At 42.3% G+C, this 18,100-nt stretch overlaps 1 protein-coding gene across 1 annotated transcript in view; it reads left to right on the forward strand.

Moving 5' to 3' along the window:
• Nucleotides 1–4,705: 4,705 nt before the first annotated feature.
• Nucleotides 4,706–18,100, forward strand: part of mvb12bb (multivesicular body subunit 12Bb) — a 36,030-nt gene continuing 22,635 nt past the window's right edge. Inside the window, exons 1-6 of the mRNA XM_027273072.1 lie at nucleotides 4,706–4,759; nucleotides 6,669–6,768; nucleotides 13,192–13,287; nucleotides 15,169–15,259; nucleotides 16,321–16,450; nucleotides 16,590–16,694. Of these exons, the coding sequence (XP_027128873.1) occupies nucleotides 6,676–6,768; nucleotides 13,192–13,287; nucleotides 15,169–15,259; nucleotides 16,321–16,450; nucleotides 16,590–16,694 (515 nt within the window). The 5' untranslated portion in view covers nucleotides 4,706–4,759; nucleotides 6,669–6,675. The remainder of the gene's footprint in view (nucleotides 4,760–6,668; nucleotides 6,769–13,191; nucleotides 13,288–15,168; nucleotides 15,260–16,320; nucleotides 16,451–16,589; nucleotides 16,695–18,100) is intronic.

Below are 18,100 nucleotides of genomic sequence, written 5' to 3' on the forward strand. Positions count from 1 at the left end.
TCCTCCAAGATTTAAAAGCTCTTCGCCCGGCCTTGTAATGCAGTAACTGATTGCACTGCTAATGTAATTAAGGGGAGATTATGATGTCCACGTGGCACACCAGATGGTGGCATTCACAGCGATGGGGGAAGGCACAACTGGCACACCACTGCACAAGGGCAGTGAGGCGCAGTCAGTCGGAGCAGTCCAGACTCCCCACCAGACGGAGGAAAGTATATGTGTGTATGCATGCGTGTGTGTACGGTGTGCATGCACGGAAGCGTGTGAGTGTATGGGTGTGTGTTTGATGATAAGTTGAGCGATAAAGTGTAAGCTGGTAAGAGATGAGTGTATATAAAATTCTAGCAAAGGAATTACTTGAGCTACACTGACCGTCTTCAGTTAAGGGCACAGACTCTCACACATATGCAACATATATGTCCATATCTACAGGGAGGATTTATCTTTAACTACAAGTGTGAGGAATTACAAAATGAATCGGACAGGATTCCTGCATTTTCAACCTGTGCAACTCAGTGCTTTAGCCAAGAAAACAGATGGCATAAATGGAAAATTAAATCATATTTGGCAAAGCCGTCACGTTTCAGGAGATTTTTCAGCCAAGGCAACAACGAGACTGGACCAAACTGACCTTTAATTAGAAAAAAAGCATGATATTATGGAGCCTTGCAAGGCTGTATCCTATGGGGGCCACTGAGGGTAGGCTTCTTAAAGCTTGTTATTATAAACTATTCAGGAGACATGGGGATTTTTTTATGTGTAGACAGAAAAGAGAGGAGGAAGGAAGGAAGGGGGCGGTGGATAAGGGTCATATATGAAATGAGACCTGCAGATTTCTACACAGCCCATAATGGGTTCATGCGGGTGACGGGGACATTGGGGCGCAGTAGATTTCCCAAGTTGAGATAGGGATATTATTACTCTCGAGGTGGCAACACAAAAATCTCCATCTTCAGTCCCTAGACTAGTGTCAGCAAATTACAAAACACGGTGAATGACCTTTACACATGAAAAGAAAACCTTTGCTGTTTTTTATCATTTGGGTGCAAAGTCGTTCACTAAGGTATAATTTTGGACCAAGGGCTCTTCTGTCATCCGCTGATTACCACTCACAACTACAACATTGTTGGGAATAACCAGGGTATGGTATTTCTGTACATGAGAGGACGATCCGGTGCTTATGGGGGTCGACTTTAACTGAGACGTGTCATAAAGTATACACGAAACAAAGCGTGAACAAAGAAATCACAGTCTTAATGAACCTTTTCAAAATGCCAGCTGTAATGCCATGCATCCTACACCGGGCTGCTCCCCCACAGAAAAACCTGTCACAGCCATCATTCATCTTAGCACACAATCCTCAGCGTGCGATGTGCCGCACATTAAAACACTGTAATAGCTGATGGCTTTCACAGTTAGCATGTGTTGCTGATATCTCCAGACTCTCGACGAGTGTTTCATCACCTATTCCATAATTAGACCATTACTTTAGCAGGTGTACCTCTTCTCAGTCGGAGCATGTGTTGGTTTTTTTTTTACATTTTTTTTTTCCCCACTGACACCTGAGATTTTATCTTATCAACTTCAGCGCTGCCACAAATTCTACATAAAATGAGCATGCCTGTTTCAGTGGGCTGTCAACACCTTGATGTGGAAGCATGTGTAGGATTGTGCATGTGTGAGGTGGGTGGTGTTGATGATGAGATGTGGGGGGGTGGGGGGGGGGGGGTGTTGCAGTAGCTGACAAAGTAAAAAAGAAAATCCTCATCCTCCATGTTAATTTCTCTTCCACAATTAATCGTCACTGATATGGACAAGCAGAAAGCTGCGAGCGTATACGACACGGTGTGCAGTCATATGATCTGAAGGCTGTTTGGCGGCGTCACCATCACTTTGTTGATGACATGCAGTCGGCTGCACGTAGAAACTCTGAGCCCTGATGAGCTATCGCAGATGTTCGTGACAAATAGAAACACAGATAAGAGAGCCAGACTTTTAAAGAACTTTTTTAGAAGTCTTTAAAGACCAGAGGTTGCCATGGAAACACACCAAAATGCAAATCCAGCCGGTCTTTTCCACATGGAAATGTCTGAGCACATCTTTAATCTGTGACCTGCATGTCCTCTGCTCTGAGTGTTGGTGTAGAGTCACTAGTTCAGAGGTCAGAGGTCAGATGATGATGTGTGATTCCACCACCTTTGTACCTCATACACTATTCCTAAAGTTATTATACTGTCCATACTTATAGACCAACCCAGCGCGGTGTCAGCCCAGCTGACTAAAGCTCTTACTTCCTTGTCGGACAGCTTCTTGCTCGGTTACTCTCTCAGCTTCCTCCATCAACATCCCCTCTGGTCTCTTGGCCTCTGCCATGTCCATAGAGGCTGCATTGCCCACTAACTTGGCTCCAGTTCTGGCATGACACCAGCTCTGCTCCCCACTGGTCCTCCCTCCCTCACCCCGGGCCTGAGACCTCGTCCTCCCAATGGCACAAAGCTCCTTTGCTGGCGGTGTAAGTACAGGGCCGCACAGACAGAGGGTTGCAGAAAGAGGCATACATGGAAAAGAGTGGGAACAACAAAGGCACCATTCACCCTATTACAAGTCAGTGTAACATCAAAATGATAAGGAAGCTGTTTGAAGCTAGAAAAGCTACATAAGGCTGCTTTAAATGTACTAAGGAGAAGCAGAAAGTGGTTTTGCAAAAGGAAATCATGGCATAACGTCAACGTGAGCTACTGCTGCAGCTGGTCTCATGCATTTAAATCTAAAATCAGAATAGATACACAGGTTGTGAAAGCAGACAGCACCATGTTAGCTTGCTGAAAGTTTCCAAAAAAATTAAAATTAGAAACTAACCCAAACACTTGTCAGCAAACACGGGAAAGATTTTTGCCACTTCAATTAACATCAACAGCGAGTGTGGAGGTGGTGAAAGTTGCTGGTCATAAGCGGTGGCAGTTTTCCACTGAATGTCTCCTCTCTAATTATAGAAATGTTATAAAAATGTAAAAGAAAGGAGAAAACAACGGGAGGGAGAGAAAACTGATCACATCATGCGCAGCCATGTAAACCCATAAATACATTTCACGGTTTGTGGCCCCAATGAAGACACCATGCCGGCATATGGCACCGTGTCATGAAACAGAGCAACAAGTCTTTGATTTGAATAAATTAGGATAATAGTTGGGCAATGCAATAATTCATTTGATTGGTATGATGGGGGTAGAAATAATAAACCGGCTGATGGGAAGGCATCTGTCGCCCCTTGGTGTTTTGGACAGTCTACAAAGAGGCTTTCAAGTTTGGTGCTCTGGGAGACGTACGTCCTAATGTTACCACTAAGCTAATACATTGCTCTTTATCTTACTTTTATCTGATTACAGTAATGACATGTGATGATTAGAGAGACAACCAACTGTCAGAAGGCGTGACCCGTAGATGCATCCATGTAATGATAGTCGTTTAGTGAAGCACAACCTTAATTTAGTTACCGTGGCCAAATTGGATCTCAAAAGTTATTGCAAAGAAATACACCCACGAGTCAGTGTGGCATTGTTAGCTCGGGCCTTTATTTTCTGTGTACACACGACTCACACTGACAAAGTAAATTGGCACATTTAGCATTCATATAGCTCTGTAATGATGCTTTCATAAGATCATCTGTTGAATTAAACGTCAAGAATTCTTCTGTGCTGCACTCACTGACTCGGCAGCGTCTTGTGAATTTTATCAGCAACTTGTGATCGCCGAGCATAAATGATGAAGTTTCCAAAAATACTTTCCAAAAAGGGAGGATTACTACGGAAGCCCTAAGCGATCATGCATTCATACATATAATTTTTTATTTATTTTCCTCTGTTTTCTCTTAGTTTAATTCGAGTTATTTAGGTCAATATCTCAAAATAACAAATGTTGTTATCCTGAAATATTGGAATCATTTTCTCGGGATCACACGTGACGTCATGCCTGACCTGATTGTAACCGATGGCTGTGACCGGCTGACTGATTTACTCCTGCTCCTCTGACATGGCTCCACTGATGTTTCCTCCAATGATTCAACGTTTCCTTTTTGTTTTCTCGAGATCTTGTATGAATTGTGTTCGTAACTCAGGAAAACAAAGTTTTGTCATATCTTAAGATTACAAGAAAATGATCCTGTTATGTCGGGATGAAATGATTCAAATTCAAATAAATTCAGTAATTATTAATTATTATTATTAGAAAAGAGGGAAATAAATGTTTGAAATGTGGTGTTCCACTTGAGGCTTCCGTAGCTTACCCAGTGACTAAATAATAATATTTTAGTTTATTTATTTTTAAATGTGTGTATTTATTTAGACAATGAAGGAGAGTATACAGTATGAGATAATATTTCCATCATGCTCGTGCAGGTATCACTTTTGGTTAATCATTTCTTTTCAGTCGTACCGGAAGTACTTTGCGCGAGGCAAAGTCCGAAGTTGGACAGGTGACTGCACGCACGCGACGTTTGAGCCAGGTAAACACAAACTCGACGACATTTATTCAGAGTGCACACACAGATTCATTATTGGTAATAATGTATATATGTGGCGGGTACAGGTGACACAGACAAACGTTTTAAAGGACACACAGGTACAGGTGGAGTGCGCACGTGGATGTCTGTGGTTATGTTACGTCACTTGTAGTGACGGAAGTTTTCTGTTCCAGGAAGCTTTGCAAACATTTTTAAATCAACAGATAATGAAATATTATGTTTGAAAGATGCAGAGAACAGGTGAGGATGAATAATAATAACACATCAGCTGTTTAATTATATACTCCACTCATTAATGAAGGATGGAACATGAACTCCTGTTGCTCTCCACTAAGAAATAAGAAAAGTTACTGTGACTTTAAGGGATTACTTTTCAGTCACTTCATGCAGTAACTGATGTTTGAGTGCAGGTTTATTTATCTGTGTAGGTTAACACAGGCTCAGCATGGAGAGCATGAGATGCAACAGCAGCGCTACACATGGAAGATAAAATAAGATAAAGTTCAATTAAAAGTTAAGATAGAAATAAAATATGTATAAATGAACTGTGTAAGTACGATATTGTGTAAAAGGTATTGAAGAGGTATCACTGTATGAATAAACATGAACATACTATAAAGATAAGATACGCCAGACTATGTAAATGTATGAAAATTTAGGATTGTGTGCAAGAGTAAAGTGAGAAGTCTGCACAGAAATATTGAGAAGTATCATGTTACGTACTGTGTATATATATATGTGTGTGTTGGCACAGAAGTATCAGTCCTGGTACAGTAGCAGCAGTTAAAAGTTTATTATGTTTGCATCTGACAGCAGTTTGATTTCAAATGAGGAACAGATACTGTGAACAAACCTTTATTTTACCATCTAATGTGACTTATCAGTTACTTTATCATGGAAAATCATATCTAACATTTAATTATATAAAGTCATAGTAATTTGATTATTTGTTTGTGGTGAGCAACATCAAATTATGATACATCCTGCATTAATGGATGCATGAGCATTAGTTGCATGTGCATATATGTATATTATATATATGCAGATGTTAGCTATCTAACTGATATGATATGATATGATATGATATGATACATATTGTGGCAAGGTGTATATCCAGTACTCCCTCGTGACATGTTGCCTCCCTCAGGCTTTGCATTTATTCCAGTTTTTCAGCACTGAGTTGACGCTTGCTCACAATAATAACAATAATTACTGTATAGAACAACTGAAATGAAACGTGATGTTTACTGTAGTTACAATGAACCCAGTCTTGAATATCACGGACACACTATTCATGTTTCCGTAGCAGGTAAGAGTCCACGGTGGCGTTTTCCTCGTCTGGAGCTGGAAATAAGTTTGGATGGATTTTCCTTTGCTCTCTGAGCCTTAATGTTGTGCTGGAAAACAAAGCTCATTTTGAACAAATGAATGTTACAAAGAGATCCTTCATTCTATTAGCTAATTTGCCATCCTGTTTCATTTGAATAAGTACAGCTCTCCAACATTTGTTAAAGAGACAGCTGTTTCTGGACTAAATCCCCTAATTTGATCAGCTTAATTGCAATAGATTTGGTAAACATCAAGATTGAATGCAGCAACTTTGTCAGTTAGTACAAGAATGCTTTAAACCTAATCTAATAAAATTGCGTAAGGGAACCATTGCAAAGCCACTTACCCTGTAAAAGGCTTGCATACCCATTAGGGAAAAATTCCCTTAGACAGGAATAGATAGCAATTGATTGGGACTTCCTTGAAAATATGTGATCACTCCGTCTAATTTGTGATTTGGTGAAGTCATTGGGTGGTCTCCAAAGGCTGTTTTGTCGTTGGTCTCACTTGTCATTTGATCCTGGATTAGGTGGCCACTTATTCTTCTAGATCCTAATAAGCCTCATCAAGAAGTCAATAATGTGGTCGTCTTAGCCAAGAAAAACCCCGTCGCTTCTCCGTGTAATGACCCTGATGCTCTGCATGTTGTGCATTTAGTCAAAGTTTTTTAGATTTAAGATAATCACACGTTTAACTGCGATGCCGTCTCAAAGCTCTGGTGTGTTTAAATGCACTAGTATTGCATTAAATGGCACAACACATGAATTATTTCAGTATGTTTTCAGTGTTGTGATGAGGCTCTTGTGTTTTTCTAAAGCAGCTTCGACATGTCTGAAGTGAGCACCCAGCTGCCCACAGACCCCATCTCTGCAGTCGGAGTAGTCACTTCACTCAACAAAGCCCCTGACGGCTACTATGTTGTGAGTATTCGTTTTGAACTCTAACATCTGACAGACACGGGAGCGATGCGTTCTGTGTGCGCCGTGGCTGCCGGGGCTAATCGCAGCTGTTCTAGTCAATGTTTCAAACCCAAACAGTTTCAGGAGTGTCTCAGAAGTGTCTCTCCACTCGCAGCTGTTCTATTCTTGACGGACGCTGCGTGCAGTTTGCGTAAATCTGCACCGAGCAGCTCGAACTGGCCAGAAGTCATACGCAAAAACAGGATAGGGAATCTGGTCCATTTTCAAAATAAAACACTCTGTGCAGACATACGATCGTAACCTATGTAGCATCTTTACATATTTAGAAGCAGAAAAATGACCAAATCGGGTGGACAAAGTGCTTCTGAAGTCTCACCAGCGTTGCAAGACGTGGGATTTAATCTTTATCTCCTTTTATTGTAAGATCCAAATTTAAAAGTAAATCTAAAAATAAGAGGAATTATAATTTATTTACTCTTGTGAGACTTTAAAATGTCTACATAGCCTAAATGGGATTGATTTGAAAGTCTCCTCTGAAATCTAATCCTGTTATTTTGGTGTGTTTTTTTTTGTTCTCGCTCTCTGCTGTTGGGAATTGTTGTAAGTGATTGTGTAGCATAACTTTGAGCCGTGTTGGCAGCCTTCCAGTGTGTTTTTGTCAGAGCTGTTAGATGACTTATTCATAAAGTTTACTTTGATGATTAGGAGAGATTCCCTTCCTGACACTGTTATTGGTTACCACCAGTATCACAGACACACCAGAGGCAAAGGTTTAATGATGTTTGGTTGATGCCCACTAGAGTCATTTAAGTTTAACCCCATTTTCTCTCGGTAGAACAGCAGCTTCAACAATAATCGGATGTAGTGCACGGCTGAACTTCTCGTGGTTGTGAAGGAGTTGGAGAGGGTTAACAAAGAAAAGAGTTGAATTCAGCACAAAACCAGCTCAGGGGCAGATCTCTCTTCCTCTCTCTCTCTTCCTATTCAGACTTCTTCTTGTTCTTGTCTTCACCCTACGCCCTCAAACCCTCCCTGATCCCCCCCCCTTAGTTTCTATCTCTTCCTGCTCCACCCTCCACACCCAGCTTGTTTTAATCTCTGGCAGATGATGGTGGGTTGGCATCAGAGCGGAGCCACTGGCAGGGGAACTGCACACGCACCACACGGCAGTGACAAACAGAGAGAAGCCCCCATCAGACTTCCTCCTCTGCTGCTCCGGTGCGCCAATACATTTCAGTTGATGTGCAAACACTGTGCATGTTCTGTAGCTAAAAGCAAGTCGGTGGCTGGTAATGACGCCGGGTTCTCCCTGTAGCATCAGCTCAGTACATTGTAAATACTCTTTGTTAACCCACAGGCAGGACACCAGCGGTTTGAAATTTGGAAATAGTTTAAGACATCCGAAGAAACTTGTTTTTTCAGCCGTGCCATCGGCGTGGATCGAGGGCTGTCGATGTTGCTCAGCGTATCGGTCGCTCTATCACTCTGGTCCAGACTGTAATGTGAATATCTCGATAACTTTATGCTAAATGAATCCAGAGTTCTCTTGAAATTTGGTACAGATATCCATCGTGCCCACGGGATGAATGATGAATCCCAATGAATGAATATTATTACCAGCAAAAACAAAATGAGATTCCCATCAGCCTCAGCTGTTACATTGTGCTTGTGTTAATTAGCAAATGTTGGCTTGGGGTGCCACAGTACACAAAATTCATGGTTCGGTTTCAGGGTCGTGTTCGGTGTTGTTGTTTTTGTTGGTGCAGGGAAACAAAAACAAAAATGTAGAAAACATTTGTTTGTGTCTTTTATTTTGAAAAAAAAACATTCTTACTGTAGCAGTACTGGCATATTGTAATTCCAGAAGCAATGCAGCAGAGCTCACATTTTGTATTCTCCAGACTGAGTCTGGTCGTATATCTGCAAACCCTCCTGTAACATCAGTTACTGCTTTGGTCTGAATGTGTGGTGAGAGGCTGCTGGAGACTCCTTCTGCTAATCAACACATTCGGGTGATGCTGTCATGAATGAATTGAGGTGTTTCCACAGAAAAGCAGTTGAATAAATGTCAGCATGCACTTTGACACTGACCTTTGTCCATTTGCACTCAGAACTAACCAGTAGAGCAGTGACACTAGTTAGTTAAACAGTTTGTGTTTGACTAACCGGGCTGAGCTGACTAGAACGCCAAAACGTTCAGGTTAAAATGTCTGCATAAATATAGCATTCAACAATAGTTGTTTGGGTCACAGTTAGTACTGTACTGGGAAAGTTGGGAGGGAGGGTTGCATGTATCGTTGCACGACTATCGGTGAGGCAGCGCTGTCATATCATGGCAAATATGCTCATAAATATACGTGTGTCTTTATGTTAGCCTACCAACCTCCAAGCAAATCAAACCCAAATGGACACAAAGACGTATTCATGCATTCGTGTGATAAAATACAAAAATGCGAAGAAACGCTGCGGTTGTCATCAGACTAGAGGTGAGTGGAGGAGTACAGATCAGGTCTCGCTCTTTGAATACTTTCACCTGTTAATGATGCGCACAGGCCAGGAGAATCATTTATGAAGAAGAAGAGGCGACGATATCGATAATAATTCACATGTAGGATGTTAAATCAGTACAAATCAGTGATATTACACAGAAACCTCCACTTCATGTCAGTGGAGCATATTAATAATGAATCTGTAAGATATTTAATCAATTAAAAAATCAGTAATAATTGGTATTAGGTGCTACACTGTGATAAAACGTGATGCATCTTTCTGCTTTGTTCTATTTTAGTAGAAATAATCGTGACAAATCTGAAAAATACGCGATGCATTAGTTGAAAATAATCATTGTTAAAGCACGCTGACGTTATAGCACGCTGTGTTTGTAGAACAGGGTTACTGCAGATAGCTTGAAGTCTTCACTCCTCTGATTTTTACTGATATGTTTCAGTCTGTGTTGTTTGTCTTTCTTTCTTTCCCTTCAAGGTAATAAAATATCAAAAATGATTCCTATGAATAAAAAAAAAAAAGTCAAGTACACACATTACCCTCCGAGAGAAGACTCAAGGCCTCTCACACTCTGAAGCTCTATTGCAGATGCATTTGTCCCGTCTTCAAGAACATCTTTTGAGCATCACCATGTGGTCTTTCATCTGCACGCTTGAAAAACAAACAAAAATATCAGTGTGCTAATGCAGCACTGAGGGGGGAAGTCTCAGGATGTTACGCCGTATTGATTTAATTTCTTTCATACTCGACTTCTTTTGGAATTCCTCCTTAATGCCGACTGCTTACCATACTTACCGTACTTTTTATACGGCAGATCAAAGGGCTGATTAACTCTTTTGCTCTCTGATACTGTGCACTCACATCTCTGAACCTGAGCAGGTTGTTCCAACACAGGAGAGCACGGGCCCAGATCAAACGCTGTTCCACTGGGATCTTTTTCTGAAGCAGCCACCCGACATCAAACACCGCGAGCAGACTCATGCACGCTCGGGTTGCAGAGGGGGATACGCGTGTATTTCAAATTCACCTGAGCGTTTGACACGTTACACTCATCAAGTCATTACTGAAATGTACGTCTAGTTCTAGCTTATGATTATCCAGGGTGCCTCGGTTTTACCTGATAGCTGCTTTTTAAACTCAAAAATATGTCTATGGATGTTTTTTTTGTCGAGATGGGATCATCCTGTATTGAAAAATAAAATGCACAGTGTGTCCCATATTTTTGTGCACACCGTACTCTAATCCATACGTTTTCACATTCTCTGAATGATATGAGAGGCAGTATAGAATCAGAGTTTGAGGAAGACAATGACACCTGGAATGACAGGCGAGCCGTCCGTCACTCAACGTCATCTTCGCCGTGGTTACGGAGACTCACTTAAATGTTGGCGGATCCCTCCACCTGTAGAAAAAGCTGTCCAAATATACACGTCTGAATGGCAGATATAACACGAGCGGGTCAGTCCTGTCGATGGCAATGAATGATTAATGAGTATTCTCTGTCTCCCATGGTGGACTGTCCAACCTGTGAGGAACATTCGGCAGGGGACTAACACATCTGAGCAGTGTGAGTCTCTATGATTTGATCTTTTAATCCTAATTGATGCGACTGCGCCTTATTTTTTAGTGAGTCTCTGTTTCCTTTGCATTCGTGTTAAGAGCAGCAGAGGACAGAGATATGTGCATGAATAAATATAAATAAATAAATCCCCTGAATGCAGGAAAAGAAGTGTCTGACACTCAAAGTCTCATGGGGGAGTACGTCCAGACCCCCTGCTTGATTCATGGGTCTGCTGGCAAGGTGTCCCTTATGTTTCCACATTGAAGGTGGCAACTCTAGTTACAGCACGTCAGTCCCTCTTAAACCACGCACAAAGAGATACAACATGTGAGCTAAGCTAATCACCCCCGGCTCTTACGTCTTTGTGCACAGATCATCTAAATCTCAACAAATTATCTCAAAATGTCAAACTATAACTGAAAATCTGATATTCTTCAACAGTAACTGCTGCTGCTGTTACTTAATACATATTCAGTGTTCAGTTTGTCTCTTTTATTAAATATTTCAGTCTCTATTTTCATTTCTTCTGTTCGTTCTTGAAGGGACTAGTTTGTTCATGTCTTCTCCACCTGCTTTCGCTCCCCAGAGATTTTTGATTGTGTGCCTTTCATATCTTTTTATTCACAGCTTCGCCTCCCAGTGCTTCATAGTAACTTGCTGGTGGTGTCTGTCTCCAGAGATCCTTTATAGCAGTATTCAGCACCCCCTAAAGTCTTGTTTCACAGGTGGGCTTTTTAGATCACTGCACGCTTTCAATTTTAGGAAGTGGCAGTTGAATCTGTCATCGCGTTTTTAAATCAAATGATACAGCCGTATTTCAATATCAGAGACGTGACGTGTCTTATCAGACGTGTGGCATTCTCCTTATTGATGTCTGTGTAATGATGGAGCCGTGCAGTGGCAGACTTGAAAGTATTAGAGAGGAGCCATTGCAACTTTACACATGCCTCCTGTGCTGTGGCTCAGCAGTTGGCGTTTCACATTCAAGCTGCGTCGCATCCTTGCTGCCGGCGGCTGTGGCAGGATGATGCCTGAGGTGCCTCCTCGGAGGACCGTGCCCTCGTTACTCCTCAACTTGACTTTGGGTTTCACAAAGCGAGCCCTTTGTTTACGCTGACAGGATGCGCTGGCTACTGACCTGGAAAAAGTGGCCAAGACGGGTTGTCTTGTAAGGAAGAGGGAGGCTGGTGATGTATAGGCTCCTTCTGGGACCTTTCATGGAACTGCTGTTGGAGACGCCCCGCAATCCCTCTCTCTCCGCTCATGCTCCGCTCTTTCTCTCTCTCTCATCCCGCTATCTATCTCTGTTCCCCAGTCTAGTCTCCGCTCTCATCCCATCTAGTCAGTGGTGGTTTTTCATGAATCTCCCCATGCCATGTTTCCCCCCACCCAGTCACCGAGGTCATTCATCATTATTGTCAAGGGGGTAATGTGTGTGGGTGGGTGCAGAGATCTATGACTTCTTCATTTGAATGAACCTCATTAGATTGACTCTTCTTTGTAAAGGATCCCTTTAGAAAATAACTCTGGCAGTTATTTAGGTGATTCTCACATGATGGCCAATGGAACATGACGCCTCAGCCGAGCATATTCGCCGGAACGATGGAAGAGTCTCGGCGATGCAGTCTGCGGGGTTATATTTTGCTTTATCATTCTGCCCTGCACACCTACATTTACATAGCAATGCAGTGTTGGACCTTGAGCTTGACTTGTGGTGCCCACATGCTGTCAATATGATGCAATCTATTATTTTTACTGACGCCGCTGATCATTTACAACTCTGAATGAGCCCATTGTACAAGGACAAGCCGCTTAGGTCTTTGGATGTCTTAGGCATACACATGAAATCGCTTTAAATCCTCTGTAATTCATGCTTAGAAGACTTGTCTCATTAAATAATGGAACAATCCACATGGAGGGTAGTGCAGCAGCAGTATTTAAGGTGCACGTGCGGTGATTTTAGTTTACCTGTGTCTTGCTCAGGGGATGAAAATTTTAAACAAAAGATATATTCCACATTTACTCCCCCCCCAAAAATAATCCCTGCTTTCCCACAGAAGCACACTGAAGTTTGGTTTCCTTATTAGAGCAGATCCTTGTCAGGGCATCTTTAATCAGCCCGGTCCCAAGGGATGATATTTTTAGCCACCTTTTTGGAGGCTAAGACTCCTTTACCCACGCAGAGCACTAATGAGATGGAGTGCTAGTGTTGGCAAGCGTTAATTAAGGCTAGTATGCAAGGGAAGAGGCAAAAGCAACACGCTCATGGCATACATACATTAACTTTATCCCACCTCCTGCATGTTTTTTTTTCTCTCCTTGTTTTTTTTTCTCATCTTTTTTTTTTTTTCACGTAGGTTGCACAAACAACAGATGGCTCTGACGCCGACCTGTGGAAGGACGGCTTATTCAAATCCAAGGTCACTCGCTACCTCTGTTTCACCAGAAAAACTGTAAGTGCAGAATGTAAACTTCTCCCTGTGCGTTCTGCGCTCATCTGCAGCACCTTTCTCTCTTTTTTTTTTATTTTTAATAACATTTGCCGGCGGCTATTAGCTCACTCTTCTGCCGCCTGAATATCGTTATGCACTTTGCACTTTGATCAGTGAAAGTCCCGTTTTTTTAAAAAAGGACCCAGCGTTGGCAGTGCAGTTTTGAACTTTTACATATAATGCATTTGCATGCATATTCCAGATGAATAATACCTCGGCGAGATATTTTTCGTGTTGTACGTCCTCCTGAGGATATTATTTATGTTTATTCATGAAACAACAATGAGCTGTATTTTAACTATTCCAATTTATTCAATCAACAGCGTCCCTGTAGAGAAACTGGTTACCAACCAGTGATTCTTTAAAGCTGATGCACACACAATTCTCAATCTGCTAAAAATCCAGCTTTTTATGTAAGAAAATTACTCCACAAAAAGCACTTTTCAGTATGGCCGTGCTATATATAGAGCAGCCAATTTGAGCAGCGTCGACTCCTCTGTGTGCTGAAATGATCTTTGAGTGTTTCTCATAATGCTGTTGGGTCATTTTTGGACTCGTCTCTCCCGCCTGCAGCCTACAGCTGATGTGTTGTTGCATGGCTGTCAGCTGCTGTGTGTGGCCATAAATACACCTGCTTACATCTCCAGGATTATCAACCTGTCTCGACCTCAGCTCACACAGCTTTGCTATTGGCTGTCTATTAATTTGCCTCCATGGGCTGCAGGTAGATAACGCAGACAGTATTGTAAACAAAACCTGCATTTTTTTATTATTATTCTGCATCAGCTCAATTTTAGGACTTAATCATGTGATCTTTATTTTTATTTATTTCTTACAGTACGTCCTCTAAAAGCCAGGTAAGTCGAGCTCAATCTGCTCCTCAGTTCAGTATATAGCATACAAATCGCCTTCCCCTAGTTCCTGTATATTATCTTAAAATGTGTGTCCACATTGTTTTAAAGATTTTGACACAAATAAAACATGACAGAGCCATCAACAAAGGCTATTTTGTCTGCCAGTCAATGGAGCTCCCGCTGTAATTGTCTATGACAAAAACAGATTCTGTAAAATTAGCCCCTGAATTACGTGGGGGGAAGTAAATAGTTTGTGATTTATCATACTCTAGGTTGGAGGTAGAAAGCCCCTTTTGTCAGGCCCTGATGGAAGAAATCTCTCCAGCAAAAAAAAAAAAGGGGGGGAAACACTAAAAAAGGTTCCATGCATAGTAATAACATTCATCCATATTCCTCCTTAAGTCAGTATAAAAACTATGAATAAAAAATGTCTCTAATGGTAATGACTGTCGGGCAACAGTAGCAGTGAAATCCAGCCTTTTTCGGACGCATCAAGTCACGCCTGGCTCGCCCCACTCTCCACCGCCGCTGTGTATTATTGCAATTTATTATGGCAAAAAATGAAAATGTAATGGGAGGCAGGGAAGAGAGTCATGCTTGAAAATGTCAACTACACAGCCCCTGATTGTTTTTAACCAGTCCCATTCTGTTGATTAGACTGCCTACTCTGTCTCCCATCATCCTGCAAGCTCCTCGCCAAAAAGGTTGAGAATGATTACAAGTTCACAGATGCGTTCTCTCGTTGGGGAAAAAAAAAAAAAAAGCTATTAGAGAGTAATTACTTCAGCTATTTTGTCAACCCTTCTCTTTAGAGACTTCCTGAGCTTTTAGTAAATCATTGACTCTTATTATCTCTACATTTTCCTTCCTGACTCCTCCAAAAAAACAAAAAAAAACACACTAACCTGTTCTTTTTCTAGCTCTCTGTTGTTGAATTTGCATACATGACTTTAAATCTGCCGCCCGCCTGCGCCCTCTGTCTTTTCAGGGGCTCGACGTCGTCGTGGACATGAAGGTGATGGACGTTAAGGAAGCGTTGCCGGAGGGCTTCACACCTGTGGAACAAACAATGGACACAAGTAAGTAAACAGTCAATACGGAGCTCGAGCTCGCTCCCCCACCTCTCCTCCACCCTCTCCTTGTTTTTTTTTTTTCTTTCCTCGCTCTCCGACCAGCTTATGCCGAGGTCCTCAGGGGCAGCTTTGCTCGAGATAGTGAATGTTTTATGGGTGCAGGTTAGCTTAATTTATGGCAGACTGTGGGAATAAAATAAACATTTTGCCCTGGAGGTACAAGAGAAGAAGAATCATGAGTCATTGTTTATCTCAGCTGGAGCTGTGCTTTTCTTTATGAGGGGCTTATTTATTTATGTATTTATTTGGGGAGAGGACGAGTGGATGGGGGTTATCTAATATTAATGAAATGCATTCCCCAATGCTTTAGTGCTTTTTGAGTGCTATGTATTTCCCCCTCACTATCCATGCCTTGGAAATGTAATAATATTTTGGTGTGGGGAGTGAGGACAGCTTGTTTATTATTTTTATTATCATTGCATTTACACTGCACTTTCTAGTGTTGCAGGGGAAATAAATGAGCGAGGCACAGATGCAATATAGGAAAGCATGGCAATGCTTTTTTTTTTTTTTTTTTTTGCCAGAAAGAAGAAAAGAGATTATGTTTTGTTTGGCTATGTTGTAATTTAATGTTTTATTACTTTATGTGAACCCATGTTTAATGTATACATGTGACATTATGTATGAGTTTCTATCTGGAATATCCAGTTTAAATCCCCGTTGTGCACTAAAGCTGATGGAGGATTCACTTGCTTCTGTCATTTCACCTACTAAAATGATAAAAATGATAATAACGCGCGCGGATTTTGTGGCTTTCCTCCGTCCACTCATTTCCCTTTGAGTGCAGCAAGTCACCCACATACCGATATTAGCTCATCTCTTATTCCGAGGCCGGTAATGACTAAATAGCGCAGCATAAGTGGGATTTGTGAATATATATTTCTCCTCGAGGTTCAATATGTCCGTAGATTTTTTTCTTTTTGTAAGCTTGAAACTCAGAGATGACAGAATTGGATACGCAGACGCCAATTCCTGTCTGACACCCTCATGTGTACCTGACTCATCAGAGGAAACTGCCATGAGGAAGAGGAGGCTCTGTGTGAAAACCAGCCCTCGCGCGGCTGCCGTGACGGCTGTGCATGACATCCAGATCACTACCAAGTCCAAGTACCAGCTTGTTAACTACACCTGCATAGGGTGAGATGTTTGACACCGGAAATAAATGAATTCATGATATTTCGTGTCTTCCGTCAATCACCATACTTTTTGATTTGCATGAGGGATTACTAGCCCGGCCGTTTAAAACTCTCTGTGTGTCTTCTTCATCTTTACACAGGGAGATAAACAACATGTTTATGTGGTATCGGATGGGAGATGTTCGCCAGCCGTCCCGGGAATCGTCCAGTGAAGCTAAAAGCGACGCTGCACCCAACACAGCAAGGTAACAGCACTCGGCCTCTTGCAGTTAAACTTTCCCGCTTTGCTTTGTTTTGTATCTCACGCCCCCGTGCACTCTTGTTACGCTCCCGTACCATATGTACGACAATGAAGACACGAGCAATTGATCACTCCCGGGCAATCTGCCGTAAAGGTTGTGGCTGGACAACGAGGTAGCGAGGGTGAACCGGAGAGACAGGCTAACTAGACAGGATCCCCTGAACAAAAACATGAGTTCAATGAGGGCTAAACTCCTGCTATTTGTGGAGTGTCCCAGGAGGCAGAGGCAGGTTGCTCCTCTGACTGCGGTGACAGGAGTGTTGCACTGTGCAGACAAAGAGGAGGAGATGTAGCCCGGAGAGCAGAGCGACAGCTGCAGAGGAAAGGGAGGAGAGCTCCAAGATCTCCGCCATGCTGGAGTGTGTGTTGTGAATGTGTGTGTGTGTCCCTTCCTCTACTCATGCTGCTCAGGCTTCCTCCGCCTCAGGCCTCAGAGTGAATGGAGCAACCCTTTGTACTGTGTCCAGATCAAACAGCTCAATTATTTATCGCGATGAAGAACTGGGGGGATTTCCACAGCAAATTGTAAATAAACAGTTGAGACTCCTTCGGTGTGGCGGCGCTGTGGAAAGGGGGAAGCTTGGCACGGGGCGCTGATGGGTTTGCCAGCTTGAAGTGCTGTGCTTTGCCATCCTGTGCTGGGCTGAGTAAAAGCCACTTAAAAGCCAACAACAGGCCGGAGCGGTGGATGCCAGCAGGCGTATTCAAAACAGAGCTTCTGTTCACATGAGCCACTCAGCGGGTCGAGCACAATAAAACGGGCAGCCGTGAACTGAAGCATTCAGTAGAGTTGTCCATATTTTTGGACGCGGATGGTAATCTTTGATGTGCCGGAGCGATGGTCGGCGCACGCCTCTTCGCAACTCTTACCGGTAAAATCCTCCGTTCTTTTGAAGCCCACTTTCAAGTCGGTAGAGGCTCAGAGGTTGGAATAAATTGCACCTCGAAGCGACTCGCACCCCCTCCCGATGCCTGCTGAGATCACAGGCTGCTGTTTTTGTATTAACATTAAAATTCATCCCACAGTCAGGGAGTCTTCTTTTGAGAGTATTTCCATTCATAATGCACTGACACATAAGGGCGGCACTGTGGGCAATTTAGACAGCGGCGGTTCTTTGACTATTTATCTGGCATCCTCTCTGTGTAGTTACATGCACTTTAGACATCCATACATAGAGTTCTGAATATTTCTGAGCTTCCTTTAGAGTCACAGATTAGATGGTGTGACACAGTGATTTATAAGCAGCTCTTCAACCTTTGCTGATTGCTTAAGTAAGTACAGTACTACAGTGTAACTGTCTGTGTAGTATCATCCCACTATACTTTATTCATATTCAGCAAGAGAAAATT

The sequence above is a fragment of the Larimichthys crocea genome, chromosome III (genome assembly GCF_000972845.2).
Source record: "Larimichthys crocea isolate SSNF chromosome III, L_crocea_2.0, whole genome shotgun sequence".
In the NCBI taxonomy this organism is placed as follows: domain Eukaryota; kingdom Metazoa; phylum Chordata; class Actinopteri; family Sciaenidae; genus Larimichthys; species Larimichthys crocea.